The sequence below is a fragment of the Saccostrea cucullata genome, unplaced genomic scaffold (genome assembly GCF_032062105.1).
Source record: "Saccostrea cucullata isolate Sc308-1 unplaced genomic scaffold, CSIRO_AGI_Scuc_v1 ctg746, whole genome shotgun sequence".
NCBI lineage: Eukaryota > Metazoa > Mollusca > Bivalvia > Ostreida > Ostreidae > Saccostrea > Saccostrea cuccullata.
The window spans coordinates 337,167-359,044 of record NW_026938715.1 but is presented as its reverse complement, the minus strand read 5'-3'; the positions used below and the strand labels follow the sequence as shown (position 1 = coordinate 359,044).

Sequence of the window (21,878 nt, the reverse complement as noted above, 5' to 3'; positions counted from 1 at the left end):
CTCTCCAATTAAGTTTTGATTTTTTTTTATTTCATGTGATTTTAAAATGTACCAAATCAGAGAAGATTTTAATATCGAATACAAGAGGTCCGTGCACCCTGGCAACGCTCACCTGAGTATTTCTGCTATCCAGATTTTCTGCTTTGTAATACTTATTGTGGCCCTACTCTACCCCCCGGGGTCATGATTTGAACAATTTAGAATCTTTACTACCCAAGGATGCTTCCACACAAGTTTTAGAATTTCTAGCCCAGGTGTTCTTTAAAGATTTTTCCTATTAATTTCAATATAAAGCCAGAAAACATTCCAGACTTTAATGTGGAAGTTTCCTGAGGTGATGTAGATTCTAAATAGTTCAAATCATGACCCCTGTGGTAAGGTTCTCAGCCACATTAAGTATAACGAGAGAAAAAATCTGGTGAACAGAACAAGTTATTCGGATGAGTGTTGTGGCCAATGGGCTTCTTGTTAATATAAGATTCATTAAAATTAAATTTAAAGAGCAGGGCCAGAAAATACTATTACACAGTATAACAGAACACCATGTTTCCCTAGTTTTTTTTACTTTTAGAAACTACTCTAAACATGTATGGAATTAGCTGCAATAATGTAGGCCTCTCCGATTTTTTTATATGATATTTTCTGGAGAGGGATACAATTCTACAGCATCTCCGTAATTGTGCAGATATACCTTTCAAATACGGGCGACTGCCGGCAAAATAAAATTTATTTAATTATTTTTACAATCAACTAACTTATAACAGACTAAATTTTTATTCAATCTGTGAATCACTCCCACACTTGCATCATTACAGAGATCCTAAAGATTGCAGCCCTCTCCCCCCCCTCAACAAAAAAAAGGGGAGAGGGCTACATAATTGCAGATTGTATTAAATCCCTTTGAATGATTTAGACGGAATATTGTCCTATTGTAACCCACTCTTAAATTAATCATTTAAAAAAGAAAGAGCACAAATTAGAAACATAAAAAAAAATCAGGAAATAAACTTTACTTTTTTCCCTTTATTTTTTTTTTACATAGGAAAATATTTCCAAGCATTATATTAAGTCACAGTGAAATAAAAAAATTCTTCAATAAATTCCATTAATCAGATTAGCACTCTTAGTAATGACAAAACTTCATAATCATTAGTACAATGTATATATTTCAATTCCGCAGTCTTTCATTATATGTTACATGTAGTCATTAACTTAAAATAAATAATGCAATTATTTCTGTTCCTCCTAAAGTCAATAAGGTCTAGCTATGACTGTCGTTACACTAGAAGTTGAAGCGTTGAGCCATGTAAATCTGTTATATTCTTTGTATTATCAGCAATTAAGGCTCCTGACTTATCCTTCGTCCGACTTAGCACTGCATTCTTGCCATTCAGACTGTACACAGCTGCTGTCTGTAATGAAAAAATAAATATCTATTTATTAAATCATTTAAATATTGAATACAGGGTTAATTTTGCCCTTTCACACTTGAGAATTTTATATGTTGTGTAAAAGAGATGAGGCTGTCATTTGAAATCTACCCTTTTTCAATGTGACCTCTTGCAAGGAAGGCAGACAGTACTAAAATTAAATAATGGTGACAAAATCCCTGTTAACATTGTTACAATGTACCATCTATTTCACATGCTCAGGTTTAAAAATTAAAATAAAGAATCCATATAGTACATCAATGCTAAAGAGAAACTTGCAATTCAAAGTTTAATACCCAAGTGTTCCACTTAAATTGTGATTTATATAAGTACAAGCCCAAAAACAGCCATACCTGTGCAAGTAGTTGCTCCAAATTCAGATTATTTCCCCTTGGATTTTCTAAGAGTAGTGTCCCTTTTTTATTGCCTCCCTTTGAATATTCCACATTCACAAAATGACATACTGGTGTGGCCATTGCTGTGTAGTTGACGCCTTGTGCCCCTGCCATGGGCGCCACGTATAACGTTTGACTTGCCAAGGTTTCTGGTTTAGTGGTAGCTTGGAGTTCATTTTTCAGTCCAGAGTCTGTGTATAGATGGACTCGTCTTCCCCTAACTCCAAATACTGCTTTGATCTAATGAGTAAGTTAAAAAAAAAGGATTATTTCATGACTTTAATATATAAAATACCCAAATGATGAAAAATTATTCAGATTTACAATATTTGAAAAAATTAACAACTTGGTCAAAGGAAAATTTAAATCATCATGACAAAATATCCTCATGGTTAAGAATATAATATACATGTACATACACAAAGCTTCAAACTTAAACTAACACAGAATACCAGAAATACCCTATCATTTCTTTGTTCTTGCTTGGACTTATTACCTACCTGATCAGTCAGCTGTTGAAGATCTGGCACCACATTTCCTGCGGGGTTTTCTAGAAGGACGGTGGCCTGGTTCCCCTCCACTCCCTCCTGCGAGGGCATCCCCACCAGGACAGCATTCACAAACCTACAGAATGGGGCCCCGTTGGCTGGGGCAGGAGGAAGGAAGCTGACAGCCTCACTAGGACCACTGGACTCATCCTGTTTTACTATGGCCATCTCTAGTTTGTCCTTTTTCACCTGCAAAAATTGTTGAAATCGGGTGAATAATTGGGATTTATCATTAGAATGATGAATATGTAAATTCATGTATTCAAATAGTTTGGTTTGAAACATATATAAAATTCACATGCATGCAGTGTATCCTTTATAAATAATACAAAACTTTGAATCCTTGTGTCCAATCAATAATCACTTTTATATATTTAACAAGCTTTTGAAGTGCAAAATATAATTACCGTAAAAGTGGAAATTTTAGCGAGATGCAAATTTAGCGATTTCTACTTAAGAACTGGTATTCAATTTTTAGTGAGAAGAAATTTTAGCGATTTTAAAATGCTAACTAAAGAAGTTATTACAAATAATACTCAATTAATTTTTAGCGATATTCAATTTTAGCGATGTCAGCACCCTCGCTAATAATGCCAAAATTAAATCCTTTCTAAAAATTCTACTTAATATATGGTATGTCAAAGTTTGCTAAGACAGACAGCCTTTGCTAATACAGAGAGCTAGCTTAATGAAATCTTTAATCTGAATCCCATTCATTGAACCAAACATAAACTGTAAGACTTACATTCATGGCCTCCTGGAGGAAGACGGTTTCTGAGGGTGCCACAGGGAATGGTAAGAAGGGCTGTTTTATGGCATTACAGATGTAGTCATTAAACTCCTGGATTATCTTCTCCAGATTCTCGGAGGCCTTGTAATACACTGTGATCTTGTCTGATGGGACCAAACCTCCCTTTATAAAGACGAATTCATGTAAATTACATTACACAAATATAAATTTCTCTTTAACCTTTATAACTACAGTTCTTTTAACATTAAACAAATTCATGCAAATAAGCAAAGACAGAATAATTTCTCTTTAAATTCATTATAGGTATTTGTTTAGTATTAATGGGTTTTTTTTTTTAAAATGAACATAAATCAATGAATAAATAAATCAGTAATTCAACAGCAATAACAGCATGTGAATTTCTGTTTTTAATTCAAAACAAAACCAACAAAAATTCTGTCCCACCTTTTGCCGTAGTTTCTGGACTCTGTTTATGACTTCTCTCGCTACTCCTTCATCCAGCATACTCTGGTCGGGGACTATATCTAGTAGTACCAACACCTGAACAAGAATTAGGTCAACCATTAAACAACATCTACCAATGTACAAAATCAACTACAGTAACAAAATTTAGGATTAAAACATGGAAATAACAATTTCAATATTTCTTAGCCCCCCCCCAATCAAATGACAAATAATATTTAATCTACATCGATTCACTGATTTTAATACATGTACTCTTATCAGAAATAAGAGCAGAAAGCACAATGTATATATTCAGCTATAGGGAATCCTTAACTAAATGAAACAATGCCCCAACAATGAAATTTTACAAAAATTTTACCAATTTACATGTTCATGACCATATATCATGTACTAAATAAAGTAAACTAAAGCCAATTTTTCCTTTGAAATTTTCAGTTCAAAAATTTAATAGAAGATATATGTATTAGATTCTTCACCTCTTTATCAGAATGGGCATCATATGAACTTTTAGCTCCTTCCTTTGAACTGTCAAACTTGTACATCAATTTAAGGTCTCCCTCTACCAATTCATGTCCAGCAACAGTTATCTTTCCTGTCATCTGGAACTCTTCAAGCTGACCATCGGTTAGTTCCTTAACAGCTTTAGAAATTGTCTTCACAGCTCCCTACAAAAAGTATCAAAATATCAATCAAAGAAATGAATATAAAATTAGATTTCTATATCAAGATTTATTATTAAAAATACTGTTTTCTCATGATTTATGATTTTAAATATTATCATAAAATTCATAATTTTTACATATCACTTCATTGACATTAGTAAAAAAATTCAGCTGTAAAAATTTCAGCATAAAAAAATCAACAAAGAGATCACAGGTAAATTAATTACCCACCTTCAACTTGACTCCTAATGTTTTGAAATCTGCCTCGGCTACTAGATGTGCTCCGTAACTGGATTTGTCCTGAGTGACCTTGACCTCTCTGACGTTCAGCTCCTCCATGATGTACGATTGGAGGGACTTGATGTCGTTTAAGGCCTGGGGGTCGCGGTGGATGGCAACCACCTCTTTGAGGGGGTACTTGAGGGGTAATGTATTTCTCTCCCTGGTCACTCGCCCCAGTTCAATGACAGACTGCATACGGGCAACTGCTGTCTCTATGCTGGTATCAATGAAATCTTCACTACAATTAATACAAAAAAATATTCTTGAAAGTTTGAAATCTATACTTCATGCATTTAAACATAAAAGTATCAAAATGTATCATACGAGTAATATTATATACATGCATATACTCAAATTTATTAGATAATGACAGTCTTATGCTATACAATATAATACAAATGACTTTGACATGGCGTTTTCACATTGAACCCATTACTAGTCTTCTTGCCAGCTGGCTGGTTGGGCTACTGAAAACCTAAATGATGGTATTGACTATCTAATTCATGTTCAAAGGACATGCTTTCATAATTATTAGAAGAAATATACACATGTACATGTTTAGGAATGCTACTGGAATACTTGACTAATGTCAAGACCTAAAATGCATGAACTATTTCATATATCACAGAAAGTCACACAAGGTGTACCATTGTTGATACATACTAAGTCATCATGTACTGATTTTACTAACCGGTAGGATGGAATCATGAGGAAGTGGACACTACGTATGTCCTGAGCTCCCACCGACTCGGGGTCTATCAGCTTCCTCAGGTTCTGGAACATGTGCTCTGTTATGTATGGAATCATCGGAGACTGCAATAGATTTAAAATAAATATTTGATACTTGAAGTGTATTTGATTACCATCATTTACTATCAAAAATTATACATAATTTTAGGGAAATCTTAAAAGATGAATCAAAATGAATGTACATTTGAACATGTCTATTTAATAGGGATGTCAACGAGTACCCGGTTAACGCTTCACTTGTACATACAGTAATTACTATTAGGGTTTCCTTAGTTTTATCGCCTGTGGCAGTGTTTATATAGTAATTATCTCAGGTTCTGGAACATGTGCTCTGTTATGTATGGAATCATCGGAGACTGCAATAGATTTAAAATAAATATTTGATACTTGAAGTGTATTTGATTACCATCATTTACTATCAAAAATTATACATAATTTTAGGGAAATCTTAAAGATGAATCAAAATGAATGTACACTTGAACATGTCTATTTAATAAATCATTTTCCAATATAGATTGATCAGTCTTTTGAACATCCTGGAAGGAAGTATTTGTGAATCTAACTTTGAGCAACTGATATAATTGTTGATAATAAACACACTACCACTCACCATAAGCCTGATCATGGTCATCAGTACAGAGAAAAGAGTTTCCAGGGCCTCCCTACAGTCATCTTGGCCACCCTCTCCCTGTTATACAGAAAACAGTATTTTTACATTTATAACTGAGAGTGCTTCCTATTCAAATTCGACAGTAAATCATTAATGCTAACACAGATACACTGTGAAATATTGCCATTTTTACCCTTTTTATATATTTCAAGAATATGAAAAAATATGATTTTTTTTTTTTACAGACGTTTTCTTTTCCCTGCTATAATCCTCACCTTTAGCCTCTTTCTGTTCATTCTGACATACCAGTTGGTGAGCTGATCTACAAACTTGACAAGTCTAGGCATTACTGTGTACAGGCGATAGGCTGTAAAATAAAAATAATAGCTGATTACCATGATAACAGTGTATCATACTCACTCTTCACCATAATTATGTACAGAGTTCATGTAAGATTTCCTTATGAAATTTAAAGATGTATGAAAAAAAAGTTAATTTTGATATTTAACATTTTCATTAAGATAGTAATTGTACAAATACAAGCTTCAATTTTTGACGAAGAAATCAACATAATTATCAAAATACAACAATCCAAATACATCACAGTAGCAGGTCTACAAATATGCATATATTTAATACTGAAGCTCTGCTTTTGATTAAGAATATCCAAGAGCCATATCATGATGTCCTTATCTTAAACATACCTTGCATTTCCACCCTGACAAACTTGATGAGTGACTGAGCCAGTGACATAATCCACCGGTCCTTGTAGTTGGCTCGTTTAGTCATCTTGTTCTCATTGTACAAAAATTCTAATCCCTCTTCCTGAAAATAGTATTAATATTTTTTACATGTATTTCTTGGTAGAAAAAAAGATGTACTCTATTTAAAAAAAGTAACTCTCCCAATCTTCAGTCCCTTTGTTGATCGACAAACAATGAATTTATCATAGTCATAATCCAAAAGCCAAAAATTTTAAAAATGCTTCACCTCCAAGACGAAAATTTTAGGCACAAAATTTTGCTTTCACAACTTGAGAATTTCATCTGGACAATCAGTTTTATATCACAGATATTGGATAAGATATAAGAACACTTCCTATTATGGTGAACTTACTGTTTGATATCTGTCAACGTTCTGCATGAAGAACCTGTAAGCATTGTACCAAGGCAGGAAGACGTCCTTAAGCACTCTTTCTACCCCTTCCTCCTTAAACTTCAGACCCTCAGCCTTCACGGCCGGGGAGTTACACAGGTACAGTCTGAAACAGTACAGCCAGGAATTTTAGATAGATATAATGAAAATCTACAGTAGTGTCACTGCGGGGGAGTTACATAGATACAGTCTGAAACAGTACAGACAGGAATTATAGACAGATATAATGAAAATCTACAGTAGTGTCACAGCGGGGTAGTTACACAGGTACAGTCTGAAACAGTACAGCCAGGAATAATAGACAGAAATAATGAAAATCTACAGTAGTGTCACAGCGGGGGAGTTACACAGGTACAGTCTGAAACAGTACAGCCAGGAATTATAGACAGATATAATGAAAATCTACAGTAGTGTCACATCCGGGGAGTTACACAGATACAGTCTGAAACAGTACAGCCAGGAATTATAGACAGATATAATGAAAATCTACAGTAGTGTCACAGCGGGGGAGTTACACAGGTACAGTCTGAAACAGTACAGACAGGAATTATAGACAGATATAATGAAAATCTACAGTAGTGTCACAGCAGGGGAGTTACACAGGTACAGTCTGAAACAGTACAGCCAGGAATTATAGACAGATATAATGAAAATCTACAGTAGTGTCACAGTGGGGGAGTTACACAGGTACAGTCTGAAACAGTACAGCCAGGAATAATAGACAGATATAATGAAAATCTACAGTAGTGTCACAGTGGGGGAGTTACACAGGTACAGTCTGAAACAGTACAGCCAGGAATTATAGACAGATATAATGAAAATCTACAGTAGTGTCACAGCGGGGTAGTTACACAGGTACAGTCTGAAACAGTACAGCCAGGAATAATAGACAGATATAATGAAAATCTACAGTAGTGTCACAGTGGGGGAGTTACACAGGTAAGCCTGAAACAGTACAGCCAGGAATTATAGACAGAAATAATGAAAATCTACAGTAGTGTCACAGTGGGGGAGTTACACAGGTACAGTCTGAAACAGTACAGCCAGGAATAATAGACAGAAATAATGAAAATCTACAGTAGTGTCACAGCGGGGGGTTACACAGGTACAGTCTGAAACAGTACAGCCAGGAATAATAGACAGATATAATGAAAATCTACAGTAGTGTCACAGCGGGGGGTTACACAGGTACAGTCTGAAACAGTACAGCCAGGAATAATAGACAGAAATAATGAAAATCTACAGTAGTGTCACAGTGGGGGAGTTACACAGGTACAGTCTGAAACAGTACAGCCAGGAATTATAGACAGATATAATGAAAATCTACAGTAGTGTCACAGTGGGGGAGTTACACAGGTACAGTCTGAAACAGTACAGCCAGGAATAATAGACAGATATAATGAAAATCTACAGTAGTGTCACAGCAGGGGAGTTACACAGGTACAGTCTGAAACAGTACAGCCAGGAACAATAGACAGATATAATGAAAATCTACAGTAGTGTCACAGCGGGGTAGTTACACAGGTAGAGTCTGAAACAGTACAGCCAGGAATAATAGACAGATATAATGAAAATCTACAGTAGTGTCACAGTGGGGGAGTTACACAGGTACAGTCTGAAACAGTACAGCCAGGAATTATAGACAGATATAATGAAAATCTACAGTAGTGTCACAGCGGGGGAGTTACACAGGTACAGTCTGAAACAGTACAGCCAGGAATTATAGACAGATATAATGAAAATCTACAGTAGTGTCACAGCGGGGGAGTTACACAGGTACAGTCTGAAACAGTACAGCCAGGAATAATAGACAGAAATAATGAAAATCTACAGTAGTGTCACAGCACAGTTACACACAACAGTCTGAAACAGTACAGCCAGGAATTATAGACAGATATAATGAAAATCTACAGTAGTGTCACAGTACAGCCAGGAATTATAGACATAATGAAAATCTACAGTAGTGTCACAGCGGGGGAGTTACACAGGTACAGTCTGAAACAGTACAGCCAGGAATATAGACAGATATAATGAAAATCTACAGTAGTGTCACAGCGGGGGAGTTACACAGGTACAGTCTGAAACAGTACAGCCAGGAATAATAGACAGATATAATGAAAATCTACAGTAGTGTCACAGCGGGGGAGTTACACAGGTACAGTCTGAAACAGTACAGCCAGGAATTATAGACAGATATAATGAAAATCTACAGTAGTGTCACAGTAGGGGGTTACACAGGTACAGTCTGAAACAGTACAGCCAGGAATAATAGACAGAAATAATGAAAATCTACAGTAGTGTCACAGCGGGGTAGTTACAAAGGTAGAGTCTGAAACAGTACAGCCAGGAATATAATGATCTACAGTAGTGTCACAGCCAGACATAATGAAACATACAGCCAGGAATACAGATAGTGTCACAGTAGTGTCACAGGGGGGAGTTACACAGGTACAGTCTGAAACAGTACAGCCAGGAATTATAGATAGATATAATGAAAATCTACAGTAGTGTCACAGCGGGGGAGGGTACAGGAAACAGTAGTTACATAATGAAAATCTACAGTAGTGTCACAGTACAGTCTGAAACAGTACAGCCAGGAATAATAGACAGATATAATGAAAATCTACAGTAGTGTCACAGCGGGGGAGTTACACAGGTACAGTCTGAAACAGTACAGCCAGGAATTATAGACAGATATAATGAAAATCTACAGTAGTGTCACAGCGGGGGAGTTACACAGGTACAGTCTGAAACAGTACAGCCAGGAATTATAGACAGATATAATGAAAATCTACAGTAGTGTCACAGCGGGGGAGTTACACAGGTACAGTCTGAAACAGTACAGCCAGGAATTATAGACAGATATAATGAAAATCTACAGTAGTGTCACAGCGGGGGAGTTACACAGGTACAGTCTGAAACAGTACAGCCAGGAATTATAGACAGATATAATGAAAATCTACAGTAGTGTCACAGTGGGGGAGTTACACAGGTACAGTCTGAAACAGTACAGCCAGGAATTATAGACAGATATAATGAAAATCTACAGTAGTGTCACAGTGGGGGAGTTACACAGGTACAGTCTGAAACAGTACAGCCAGGAATAATAGACAGATATAATGAAAATCTACAGTAGTGTCACAGCAGGGGAGTTACACAGGTACAGTCTGAAACAGTACAGCCAGGAATTATAGATAGATATAATGAAAATCTACAGTAGTGTCACAGCGGAGGAGTTACATAGATACAGTCTGAAAAAGTACAGACAGGAATTATAGACAGATATAATGAAAATCTACAGTAGTGTCACAGCGGGGGAGTTACACAGATATACAGCCAGGAATATAGACAGAATAATGAAAATCTACAGTAGTGTCACAGTGGGGGAGTTACACAGGTACAGTCTGACAGCCAGGAATCAGATATAATGAAAATCTACAAGTGTCACAGCGGGGGAGTTACAGGTACAGTCTGAAACAGTACAGCAGGAATTATAGACAGATATAATGAAAATCTACAGTAGTGTCACAGCGGGGGAGTTACACAGGTACAGTCTGAAACAGTACAGCCAGGAATTATAGACAGATATAATGAAAATCTACAGTAGTGTACAGCAGGAATGGAAATAATGAAAATCTACAGTAGAGTTACACAGGTACAGTCTGAAACAGTACAGCCAGGAATTATAGACAGATATAATGAAAATCTACAGTAGTGTCACAGCGGGGGAGTTACACAGGTACAGTCTGAAACAGTACAGCCAGGAATAATAGACAGATATAATGAAAATCTACAGTAGTGTCACAGTGGGGGAGTTACACAGGTACAGTCTGAAACAGTACAGCCAGGAATTATAGACAGATATAATGAAAATCTACAGTAGTGTCACAGTGGGGGAGTTACACAGGTAAGTCTGAAACAGTACAGCCAGGAAAAATAGACAGATATAATGAAAATCTACAGTAGTGTCACAGCGGGGTAGTTACACAGGTAGAGTCTGAAACAGTACAGCCAGGAATAATAGACAGAAATAATGAAAATCTACAGTAGTGTCACAGACACAACAGTCTGAAACAGTACAGCCAGGAATTATAGACAGATATAATGAAAATCTACAGTAGTGTCACAGCGGGGGAGTTACACAGGTACAGTCTGAAACAATACAGCCAGGAATTATAGACAGATATAATGAAAATCTACAGTAGTGTCACAGTGGGGGAGTTACACAGGTACAGTCTGAAACAGTACAGCCAGGAATAATAGACAGATATAATGAAAATCTACAGTAGTGTCACAGCGGGGGAGTTACACAGGTACAGTCTGAAACAGTACAGCCAGGAATTATAGACAGATATAATGAAAATCTACAGTAGTGTCACAGCGGGGGGTTACACAGGTACAGTATGAAACAGTACAGCCAGGAATAATAGACAGAAATAATGAAAATCTACAGTAGTGTCACAGCGGGGTAGTTACAAAGGTAGTTACAAAGGTAGAGTCTGAAACAGTACAGCCAGGAATTATAGACAGATATAATGAAAATCTACAGTAGTGTCACAGTGGGGGAGTTACACAGGTACAGTCTGAAACAGTACAGCCAGGAATTATAGACAGATATAATGAAAATCTACAGTAGTGTCACAGTGGGGGAGTTACACAGGTACAGTCTGAAACAGTACAGCCAGGAATTATAGACAGATATAATGAAAATCTACAGTAGTGTCACAGTGGGGGAGTTACACAGGTACAGTCTGAAACAGTACAGCCAGGAATTATAGACAGATATAATGAAAATCTACAGTAGTGTCACAGCGGGGGGTTACACAGGTACAGTCTGAAACAGTACAGCCACGAATTATAGACAGAAATAATGAAAATCTACAGTAGTGTCACAGCGGGGGAGTTACAATACAGTCTGAAACAGTACAGGGAATTTAGACAGATATAATGAAAATTACAGTAGTGTCACAGCAGGGGGGTTACACAGGTACAGTCTGAAACAGTACAGCCAGGAATTGTATAATTCTACAGTACAGCCAGGTACCCTTATTATAGACAGATATAATGAAAATCTACAGTAGTGTCACAGGTACAGGGGGCCAGTTACACATGGCAGTGTCACAGTTTGAAAGAAGAATTGTTTTGAGTACAGCCAGGAATAATAGACAGATATAATGAAAATCTACAGTAGTGTCACAGCGGGGGAGTTACACAGGTATACAGTCTGAAACAGTACAGCCAGGAATAAAGACAGATATAATGAAAAATCTATAGTGTCACAGCAGGTGGAGCACAAATACAGTAAACAGTGTCACAGCAGATATAATGTTACAGTAGTGTCAGGTACAGGTAAAATAAAAAACAGTACAGCCAGGAATAATAGACAGATATAATGAAAATCTACAGTAGTGTCACAGTGGGGGAGTTACACAGGTACAGTCTGAAACAGTACAGCCAGGAATAATAGACAGATATAATGAAAATCTACAGTAGTGTCACAGTGGGGGAGTTACACAGGTACAGTCTGAAACAGTACAGCCAGGAATTATAGACAGATATAATGAAAATCTACAGTAGTGTCACAGTGGGGGAGTTACACAGGTACAGTCTGAAACAGTACAGCCAGGAATAATAGACAGATATAATGAAAATCTACAGTAGTGTCACAGTGGGGGAGTTACACAGGTACAGTCTGAAACAGTACAGCCAGGAATTATAGACAGATATAATGAAAATCTTTTAAAACTTGGTTTTAATGAAGTCAACAGTACAGCAAAGATTCACAAACAGAAATAGTGTAAGAGCACAAATATTCGACAAATTGTAAAATTTTCTCCCCATGAAAATTTGTGGTACTAATTAATGAAAATCTTTGTTAGTGTAGTTTCACACCAACACAATAATACTTCACAAAGGTGTAAAGATAAAAAGAGGAATACAGTTCTAAATCACGTAATTCATGACCTACAGATTAAGTAAATTTCATACAGGCTAAATAAGTATTTATCTCTATTAACTACCTTTTCAACTTTAACTTAAATGTCCTTTAAACCTACAGTACACTTTATAACATTTTTTCCCTTTTTTTGAAGAGAATTTCAATGATACAACAGAAGTTATGTAATTTTCCAGATGTTTGGACTGATTATATTCTTACCTGTTAATTCCTTTGTGCATCAGCACCATATTTGTGGACTATCAGCATTGGATTTATAACTGGGTAGTTCTTTATATTGTCATAATCTTTTGCTCATCTTATTTCCATCCCTGAATTTTTCAATGTTCATATCAGTATAAGTATTTTTAAATTTTTAATGTATATTATCCATGTCTCTAACAAAGAGTTTGAAAGCACAAACTGACACAAAACTTTTACAATGATTTTTCATTTATGTTTATGTATGTGTGATGCATCCCAGAATTTTTTGAGAGGTTTGTCTTTTAGAATGACTTACTCAGCCAACACTATTCCATTGACGATGAGATTCTTGAATGGGGGCTTTCCAAACAGAAGTGTGGAGAGTACAAGCAAGGTATAGAACCTAGAAAAGAAGCAAAACATCTTTATTTTCAAAATATTACTTTAGAAATAGCTTCTATAATACTAAATTTATTAAATGTCCAGATTTACAAATGAAGGTATTATATAACAAATCATGAAAACTGAATACAGTAAAACTTGGTTTTAATGAAGTCACTGGGGCCTGTGAAATCACTTCGCTATATTCATAATTCAAAAAGTTAAGTTTGATCCCTGCAGTACTGTTGTCAGTGTAGAAAAATATTTCAACTAAGTATATCCATATAAGGAATTTGTTAAATTTATATAGCTGGGGATCAAAGTTAATTTTACTATATATAGCTGTGAATTCACAATATCAGTGTTCATACTGAAGGAGTTTTGCTGTATAGTTCATTATAGAATTACCATCCCCTGGTCTGGTCTATTCCTTCTGCAATGAAGTCGGCAGGAAACGCATCATCAAACTCTTTCTTCCTCTCAAACGGGTAATGGACTTGGGCATAGGGCATGCTCCCACTCTCAAACCAACAGTCAAACACCTCTAGGGTGCGTCTCAAAACTCCTTTTCCCATCTTAGATGGAATGGTGATATGATCCACTCTTAACAAAAATTTAATTTGAAAAAATCACATGGTTTCAATTAATGTTCAGGTAGATTTCTCCTTCTAAATAATAAAATAATTTTTATTTATTTCCATTTCTATTCAATTGGAATGCATCACAGTTCTCTGTATAAAGTAAACATATGCTTTTTTTTTGACAATATTTGATTAAGGTTCATCATAACTGTGATAAGAGAGATAACTCTTAATGACATAAATGTCTATTATTCCTCTAAAAATTTGTCAAGTTGAAGTGTATTTGTTGTCCAATTTGTTCCTGCAAGCTATGCTATAATTGTTTGTATTTTATTCAACAAAATTAATTCATTTCTCTTCAAAAAACCATAAGAGTTACAAAATATTTTGTATGAGTGAGCAGAGGGGTTGTGATCCTTAAAGTGTCTACATTCCTTTATGTGACTATTGAATGTAATGACAGAATCTCCCTTACGATTCTCTGTGAAGGTCCTTGACCTCTACACCAGACAGCTTCTTCAGCTCCTCCACGGACCCAACACACACAATCTGAAATTCACATAACAAAATAAAGCACTTTTTTTTTTTTTAAAAGGCATACAGTGTACATCAGAACATCTTTTTTACAATAAAGTTTCTTAATCAGTAATAATTTTGCTACTTCATGAGTCTTTTTAGAAAAAAAAATGGATATCAGAAGAATTCTCATGCCATAATGTAATTATCTTGACAAATCTCTTAGGTTTTTAAGGTTCATTGATACTCTAATAAGAGAGATAACTCTTAATGACATAAATTTCTCTTATTCCTTTATAGAATTGTCAAGTTCAAGTGGTTTTTTTTTTGTCCAATTTTGCCCCGCAAGCTATGCTATAATTGTTTGTATTTTATTTATAAAAGACATTTCTGTATTCGAAATCCTACCTCTTCCTCATCCTCACTGATCCAGAGGGGGATCGGTGTCCCCCAGTACCTGTTACGTGATATCGCCCAATCACGCGCCTCCCGCAGCCAGTTAGCGAACCTCTTCTCCTTCACAAAGTCTGGCACCCTGAAAAAAAAAGATATGTAAGTTTTCTTAACTGATTTAATCCATGAGAAGCAAATTAAAGTTTTATGTATACAGTGAAACTCAATTATAACGAAGTAACTGGGACCTGTGTAATTACTTCGGGCTATTTAGTAATTCGTTATATCCGTATGTATATAGCTGGGGACCCAAAATAACTTCACTATATCCGTGAATTCACAATATTCGTGTTTGTACTAAAGGAGTTTTCCTATACTATGTGGTAGTTGGTAATTTTATTTCGATGAAAAATGAAATGGTTATTTGCTGACCAGTATATTTTTTGGTTGTTCTCTAGAAGTTGTGTTGTTGCTTGTTCCACTCTCACAAACCAGCTGGGCACAGCCTTGTAGATCAATGGTGTCTCTGACCTGAATAAAAGATTCCAAGTTATTGCTACAATATCCTATATAAGATCATACCTAGTCAGTGAGTGTATTTTCATTTCATTTGTACTGTAACAACTAATTTCAAAACATTTTTTTTCTGACAAAGTACATGTTTTTCATGCTTTAAAAGATCCACTACAAAAATTTAAAACAAAGTGACATTTTGAGCTTGTACCTCCAACAGAATGGGTAGCTATGCTTAAATGTGGACTGATGAACGAGACGATCCCTCTGTTTCAGGTTTTTCACGATTGCTTTGTCTGCATCCTATATAGAAGAACAGCAACACATCAAAACAAATTCACTACAAATATTAAAGACTCAATGCCTATTTATATACAGGTAGACGTATATGTATTTTCAATTTCCTGCAAAAATTACATACTTGCAGTCCATGCACCTCATGAACTCGCAGATATATATGAAACAAATAAATAAATAAATGCTTTAACTCTTTATAGTTAATATATGTAGTGTATAATTCAAGAAATAAAATTAACTTACCTTGACATATTGACCTTTGAAGTCTGTGACCTCTTCAGTGAACTTTCCTGAGGCATCAACAGGGCATATGATTTTCATGTCTCGGGTGATGACACCATACCTCAAACACACTCGATAATCGTCCTGGAGGACAAAACAGCATGATACAGGTCAAAAACAAAAACAAATGTCTAAATACCTGTATATTTGTTCTACATCATTTCATTGGCAATTCCTATGATTCTGTTAATATATATAATCTTTCACCTCTAAATGTAACCTTGACATTCATTTGTTAGACCTTAACCTTCAATAATTAAAACATAGTGTCTATCTCATATTATCATTAAAAGCTCTGACCAAATTTGCAGCTGCAAACATACAGGCAAATATAAACAGGGGAATGGCATTGATCTAAAATACAATGTACATTCTTGAACTACCATATCTTTACAAATTTTTACAAAAAGTACACTTGTTAGAAAACAGGGGATACTATATGCAACTTATGATTTATTCATCATTTTAAAAAGATCCATTATTTAAAATGAGACTGAGTTACATGTATGTTCACAAATAGAATATAAACACAATGCAAGACAAAAATTAAGGTACCTCTCCAAAGTATGGTGACTGGTGAACAACCCCTGTACCACTCTCAGCGGTTACATAGTCATCCATCAAGACTCTAAAGGCGTCAGTCTTCTCTCTCATCTACAGGTCAATCAAATTTTTAAAATTTGGATCAAAAACTTTCATTTAATTCATCTATACATACATACATGTAAGTTTATTACAAAAATAGTCTTTCCTTCAAAGCAGTTCATTATTTATTTGTCAGTTATTCAATTGATGATACTTTCAAGATTGAAAGGATAGAGCATATGGAAATACCAAGGCATGGTACTCACATATTTGAAATATGGAAAAATTGGTTCATATTTTCTGCCTTCCAGCTTCTTTCCTTGAAATCTGTGAAAATAATGAATTGATAGTCTGAGTTTTCAAATAAATGTAATCTGCCTGACATATAAACATGGACAGCAAGAACACATGCACAAAATGACCTATAGGTCTCTCCATGAAAGAGCTAAAATTCCATTGATTTGGGTTGAAAGGATTCATGGGCTGTAAATGCTGAATTTCAAAAGAATCCCCTTTTCATATATATACATTCATACAAATAATCTGATCGATAGTTGTGATAAACACTATAAATGAAATTTATTTTTCCAGGAATATTTCTGCTTTTAAAGTAATTGAAAGCTAAATCTGAAACATCTCATCAGTCATTTTTCAGATGCATTTTCTTGCGGTTGACCTCGTTAGCAAGATCCTCTATGTACTGATTAAAATCACTACTTTTCTAAAACTGTGTATTCATCTTCTTTCTTGAACAAAGCTTCAAGTCTAGCTTCCATCATTATGTACACCTTTCCTGTGGCTTTATCTATCAACAACAAAAATTTTAATTTATTAGAGCCATATCATTATGACAAAATGGGAGTTTATATATGTAAGTATCTTCAGCATATTACATGTATTAGCTACGGTGACTATTACTCAGAGAATGTACCTTTGACTTTTACATAAATCATCTCTGGATTCACACACACAGCCAAGTTGCTAGGCAATGTCCAAGGCGTTGTCGTCCAGGCAATGACTGCTACACCAGGTTCATCAAGTAGGGGAAAGTTCACAATGACTAAAATTAAGATTAAAATGCTTTTCAAAAATACATAGAGCTTAGATTTAAAACGCTGTTTTGTTTTTTCTTTTTTTTTTTATATCTAAAATCAGCATAACTTGCAAAATAAAACAAAAAAGGCAAAATGTAAATTAATTTTCAGATCATCTACCAACAAGTTCATCTACATATATATCCAAAGAAATATATTTTCTTTTTCTTTTTCCTTTCTTATATCTTTGTTGTTTTTTGTCTAATATTGTTGCTCAAAAAAAAAATTACCTGCTGGATCCACCACATCCTTGTAATTCTGTCCCGACTCAAAGTTTGACAGGGGGGTGTTACAGGCCGTGGAAAAGGGCATGACCTTTGACCCTTTGTAAACTAGTCCACTATTGTACAGCTCCTTGAACACCCACCAGATACTCTCCATGAAAGTGGGATACATGGTTTTGTAGTCATTCTCAAAGTCAATCCAGCGTCCAAGGCGGGTCACAATCTCCTACAATGACCATCAAAGTACAGTATGTGTAGTATAATTCTTAATAATTAATTAATACTGGTATTAAGTAATAATTAATTGTGCTGGGAGGAATTGAATATCATTCTAGTTTTGAATATGCATATATCTCATCTCCCAACCGGCAGAATACTTCCCAACAAATTTGATTTATCTCACCTTGAACCCAGATAGGGCTGTATCAATATATCGATACGTATCGATATTCAAGAAAAAAATCGCATCGAAAAATTACTTCCAATACGTATCAGACAAGCAGTTTTTCTTCTAATTCGGCTAAAAAGATGGGAATTTTAATCAGCAAAGATTATATTTAACTTTTTTGAATTAAAACTGATCAATAATCATATTATTAAAGAAATAACACAGTTTTATAGTTATTGTAAATTGCATAACAATTTTATTTTAACATGTTGATTTTACAGTCATTAAAAGTTTCGATTGGAAGTGTTTTATTTACTGACTATTTGATGAGAACTTTGAAATGGGTAATAAAACACAATTTTTTTTATGAAATCCATACATTAAATGATTAATAAGCCTTTTTTGATGGACTTGTTTTAGAATCCAGTATATCGGATATCACTTCAAAAAATATTGTATCGTATCGAAATTTTTTGCTCAATACACAGCCCTAAACCCAGAAGATGATTTCATTACGTTTTATATTTATCTCACCTCCAGCTCAGCAGAAAATTACATGATAATTTATCTCACCTTCACTAAGCTGTGTATCTCATGACAATTTATATCTATCTCACCTCCCACTCAGTTGAGTATCTCATGACAATTTTGCGACACTCTGCATTGTAAGCTGCTATCCCCATCTTCTCCACATCTTCTGGCCCTTTGATCCCTAATGTTTTGTCAATCTCATACTCCTATTATAAAGATTTAAATATTCCAACACTTCGTACCAACACTAGGTAAAAAAATCATTTTCTCTGAAAATTTCAATTTGAATAATAAAATTTGAAAACATATTCTCTAGAATGTATAAAAAAAATAATTTCTCCCTGGGGGTTAAAAAAAATGAGTCGGTTCATTTTTAAAATTTTAGTTTCAATTAAGCCTTAAGGATATTAAGAACTAACCACTGGGAGACCATGACAATCCCATCCAAACCTTCTCTCCACATGGTAGCCTGTCTGGTGGGCCCAGCGGGTGACTACGTCTTTTATGGTTCCTGCTAAGATGTGTCCATAATGAGGCAGTCCAGTAGCGAATGGTGGTCCATCATAAAATGTGTACCTGTAATAATTATTTTTCCATTAATTGACTGTGCTGAAAATTGTTCATTCTTATTTTGGAAACAAAACTTTTTCTTATAGTTATTAAGTTTTCACAATTTAAATTTGTTATCATTTATCAATTTAAGGGTTTGGAACCCTGGGTTTTAACTCAATTTAGAAGCTTATGTACACAGTTCTTTGAACTTTTTCTTGAACATGTGTCACTAGTTAGTCGATATATTGGGTCTCAATATATAGCTCAGTGGTTACAGCACTGCCACTGTATGCCAGAGGCCCTGGGTTCATGTCCCAGTTGAGAATTGATTTTTCACCACCTTTGACATATGACATTTCTTGGATAAGAATTCTCCTAAGTGTCCATAGAGAGACAAATTAAATCATTTACGGTAATATTCTTTTTCACCTCATTACCTGGGTTTCCCTTTAGACTGTTTTAATGATGTACGGAAGGCATCAATTTCTTTCCAGTACTTAAGGACCTTCTCCTCCTCATCTGGAAAACTTATATTTGTGGAAGGTACAGGCTGTGCCATTTCAGGTATATCTCACTATAGAAAAGGAATCAAAGAATATTGCTTTTTGTTGTATATGTTTTTGCCATGGCGAGAGAAGTATTTGTTAATGGCGACCAGAAATTCTGAAATGAAGACCAAAATTTTTTAGGTCATTATTTAGCAATCTAAAAGTTAGTGTGACTTGAAGCACTGAATCAATCTCTAACCCTGTTGAAGTAAAGAGAAAATAATGAGCCCTGAAGTCAACAGCATACATGTATGCTAGGAACACTTGCCCATCAACTGAGTAATATTTGAATTGATAGTTCAAGCATATAAAGTTTTCTTCTTCCTATGAAGTGAAGGGCCGCTGCTGCAGCATTTTCTCACTTTGCTTAAAAACATGTATGTGTGGGGTAGTCCACGCGTCTATTTACAATTTTTAAATCTGATTAAAACATGCCCTGCTTCATTTACGGTGCTTTATTTCCCTGAATCCTGGTCTTAAAGGACTCCAGGGACATGGCCGTGGTGATGGTGTCTTCTGGCAGCTGGTTCCATACAGATATCTGCAGCTAACATGTAGCTCAAATACTAGTTGCCAGTAATTTATTGAAATATTAGATTAATTGCTTTCAGACACAAAGAAAAAATAATTAAAGCAACAAAAAAAATATAAAGAATCAAAATGAAAGTACATGCTTTAGGAATTCAACCATACTTTACGTCACTGAGCATTGAAACGGATACACGGAAACTTGGCCTTCTTACATCATCTTAAAAAGATTGATTATTTTTACAAGATACAAACCTGCTAATTTTGAGAAATTTAAGAGGAATGGACCATCGCAAGGCTAGATAACCGAGGAATACTTTCACAAATGTTGCATCAGTTTGTACCGGTATAAAACATGTGTACCGGAAGTATAAATTATATAAAACCTAAAACCATCATTGTAGATGCGTTTTTTCCGATTTTCTTTTTCATCCGAACTATATTTAATTTTCACCTTAAAATCTTAATGCACGTAGGATCCAGAGGACCCCCACCCCCACACACACAGACACACGCGGAATTTGCGGGGTAAGATGTACAAATCAAATTAATTCAATTAGTTTACTGCAATTAATTAGGGGTCTTAACCCTTATATCCAAACCGAGAAAAGTTACCTCGATCAATGACAGAACCCCCTCCGCCGTAGACATCATGGACCTAAGTTGGTAAGAAAAGTCATCAGTATGACGGTTTGGAAGCGATCGACTACACCCCCCCCCCCAATTTCCATGAATGGGTAGAACACCCCCCCCCCCCCGATGGGGAAGGCGTGTGTAGGATCCGCGCCTGATCTTTCTTGATATTTTTCATGTTTCACTGTTTAGGTACATGTATGCAATAAAGGAAAATTATACTGCGATTTGACAACCTATCAAAATGTTGTGAATGCTTGTTTTCTTCATTCTATAAAATCAGGAATGTCACCCTCATTGAAGATTGGTTGCCAGAAAAAAAAAAAAAAAACAATTCCTTTTTTTTTAAATTTTGATGTAAAAAAAATCTCTGCTTTAATTTTGTTGCAGCGAAATGGAATTAATCAAATCAAATTACATGTATCGTGAAACTATATAAAAAAAATGTAAAAAAATTTTTTTGAATCGCTAATTAAAAGTATTGATCTTTTTTAAGTGACCTAGATTATGATTGCATCATACATGCATACAGGAATCATTTTCGAGGTCAAACTTACAAATCATCAATTCCCTCACCTTTTAAACCGATTTGCAGACCGTGCCTTGACATGAAGTCCTTAATTTTTTTGTTTAAATTATCCAAAG

The 21,878-nt window shown here is 35.2% G+C and overlaps 1 protein-coding gene across 1 annotated transcript; it reads right to left on the bottom strand.

The window, feature by feature from the left end:
- Nucleotides 1–1,157: 1,157 nt before the first annotated feature.
- Nucleotides 1,158–20,979, bottom strand: LOC134251029 (isoleucine--tRNA ligase, cytoplasmic-like). The gene is given in 30 exon segments (XM_062733391.1): nucleotides 1,158–1,412; nucleotides 1,784–2,065; nucleotides 2,326–2,562; nucleotides 3,119–3,286; nucleotides 3,569–3,664; nucleotides 4,066–4,254; nucleotides 4,483–4,771; nucleotides 5,225–5,346; nucleotides 5,894–5,971; nucleotides 6,169–6,260; nucleotides 6,598–6,718; nucleotides 7,010–7,152; nucleotides 13,214–13,286; nucleotides 13,288–13,315; nucleotides 13,504–13,590; nucleotides 13,977–14,171; nucleotides 14,625–14,698; nucleotides 15,074–15,200; nucleotides 15,491–15,589; nucleotides 15,783–15,874; nucleotides 16,112–16,234; nucleotides 16,706–16,804; nucleotides 17,002–17,062; nucleotides 17,453–17,540; nucleotides 17,667–17,795; nucleotides 18,060–18,279; nucleotides 19,059–19,178; nucleotides 19,392–19,548; nucleotides 19,962–20,098; nucleotides 20,856–20,979. Coding segments are annotated over 29 exon segments (3,846 nt in total). The 5' UTR covers nucleotides 20,084–20,098; nucleotides 20,856–20,979; the 3' UTR covers nucleotides 1,158–1,277.
- Between the last annotated feature and the right edge of the window lie 899 nt (nucleotides 20,980–21,878).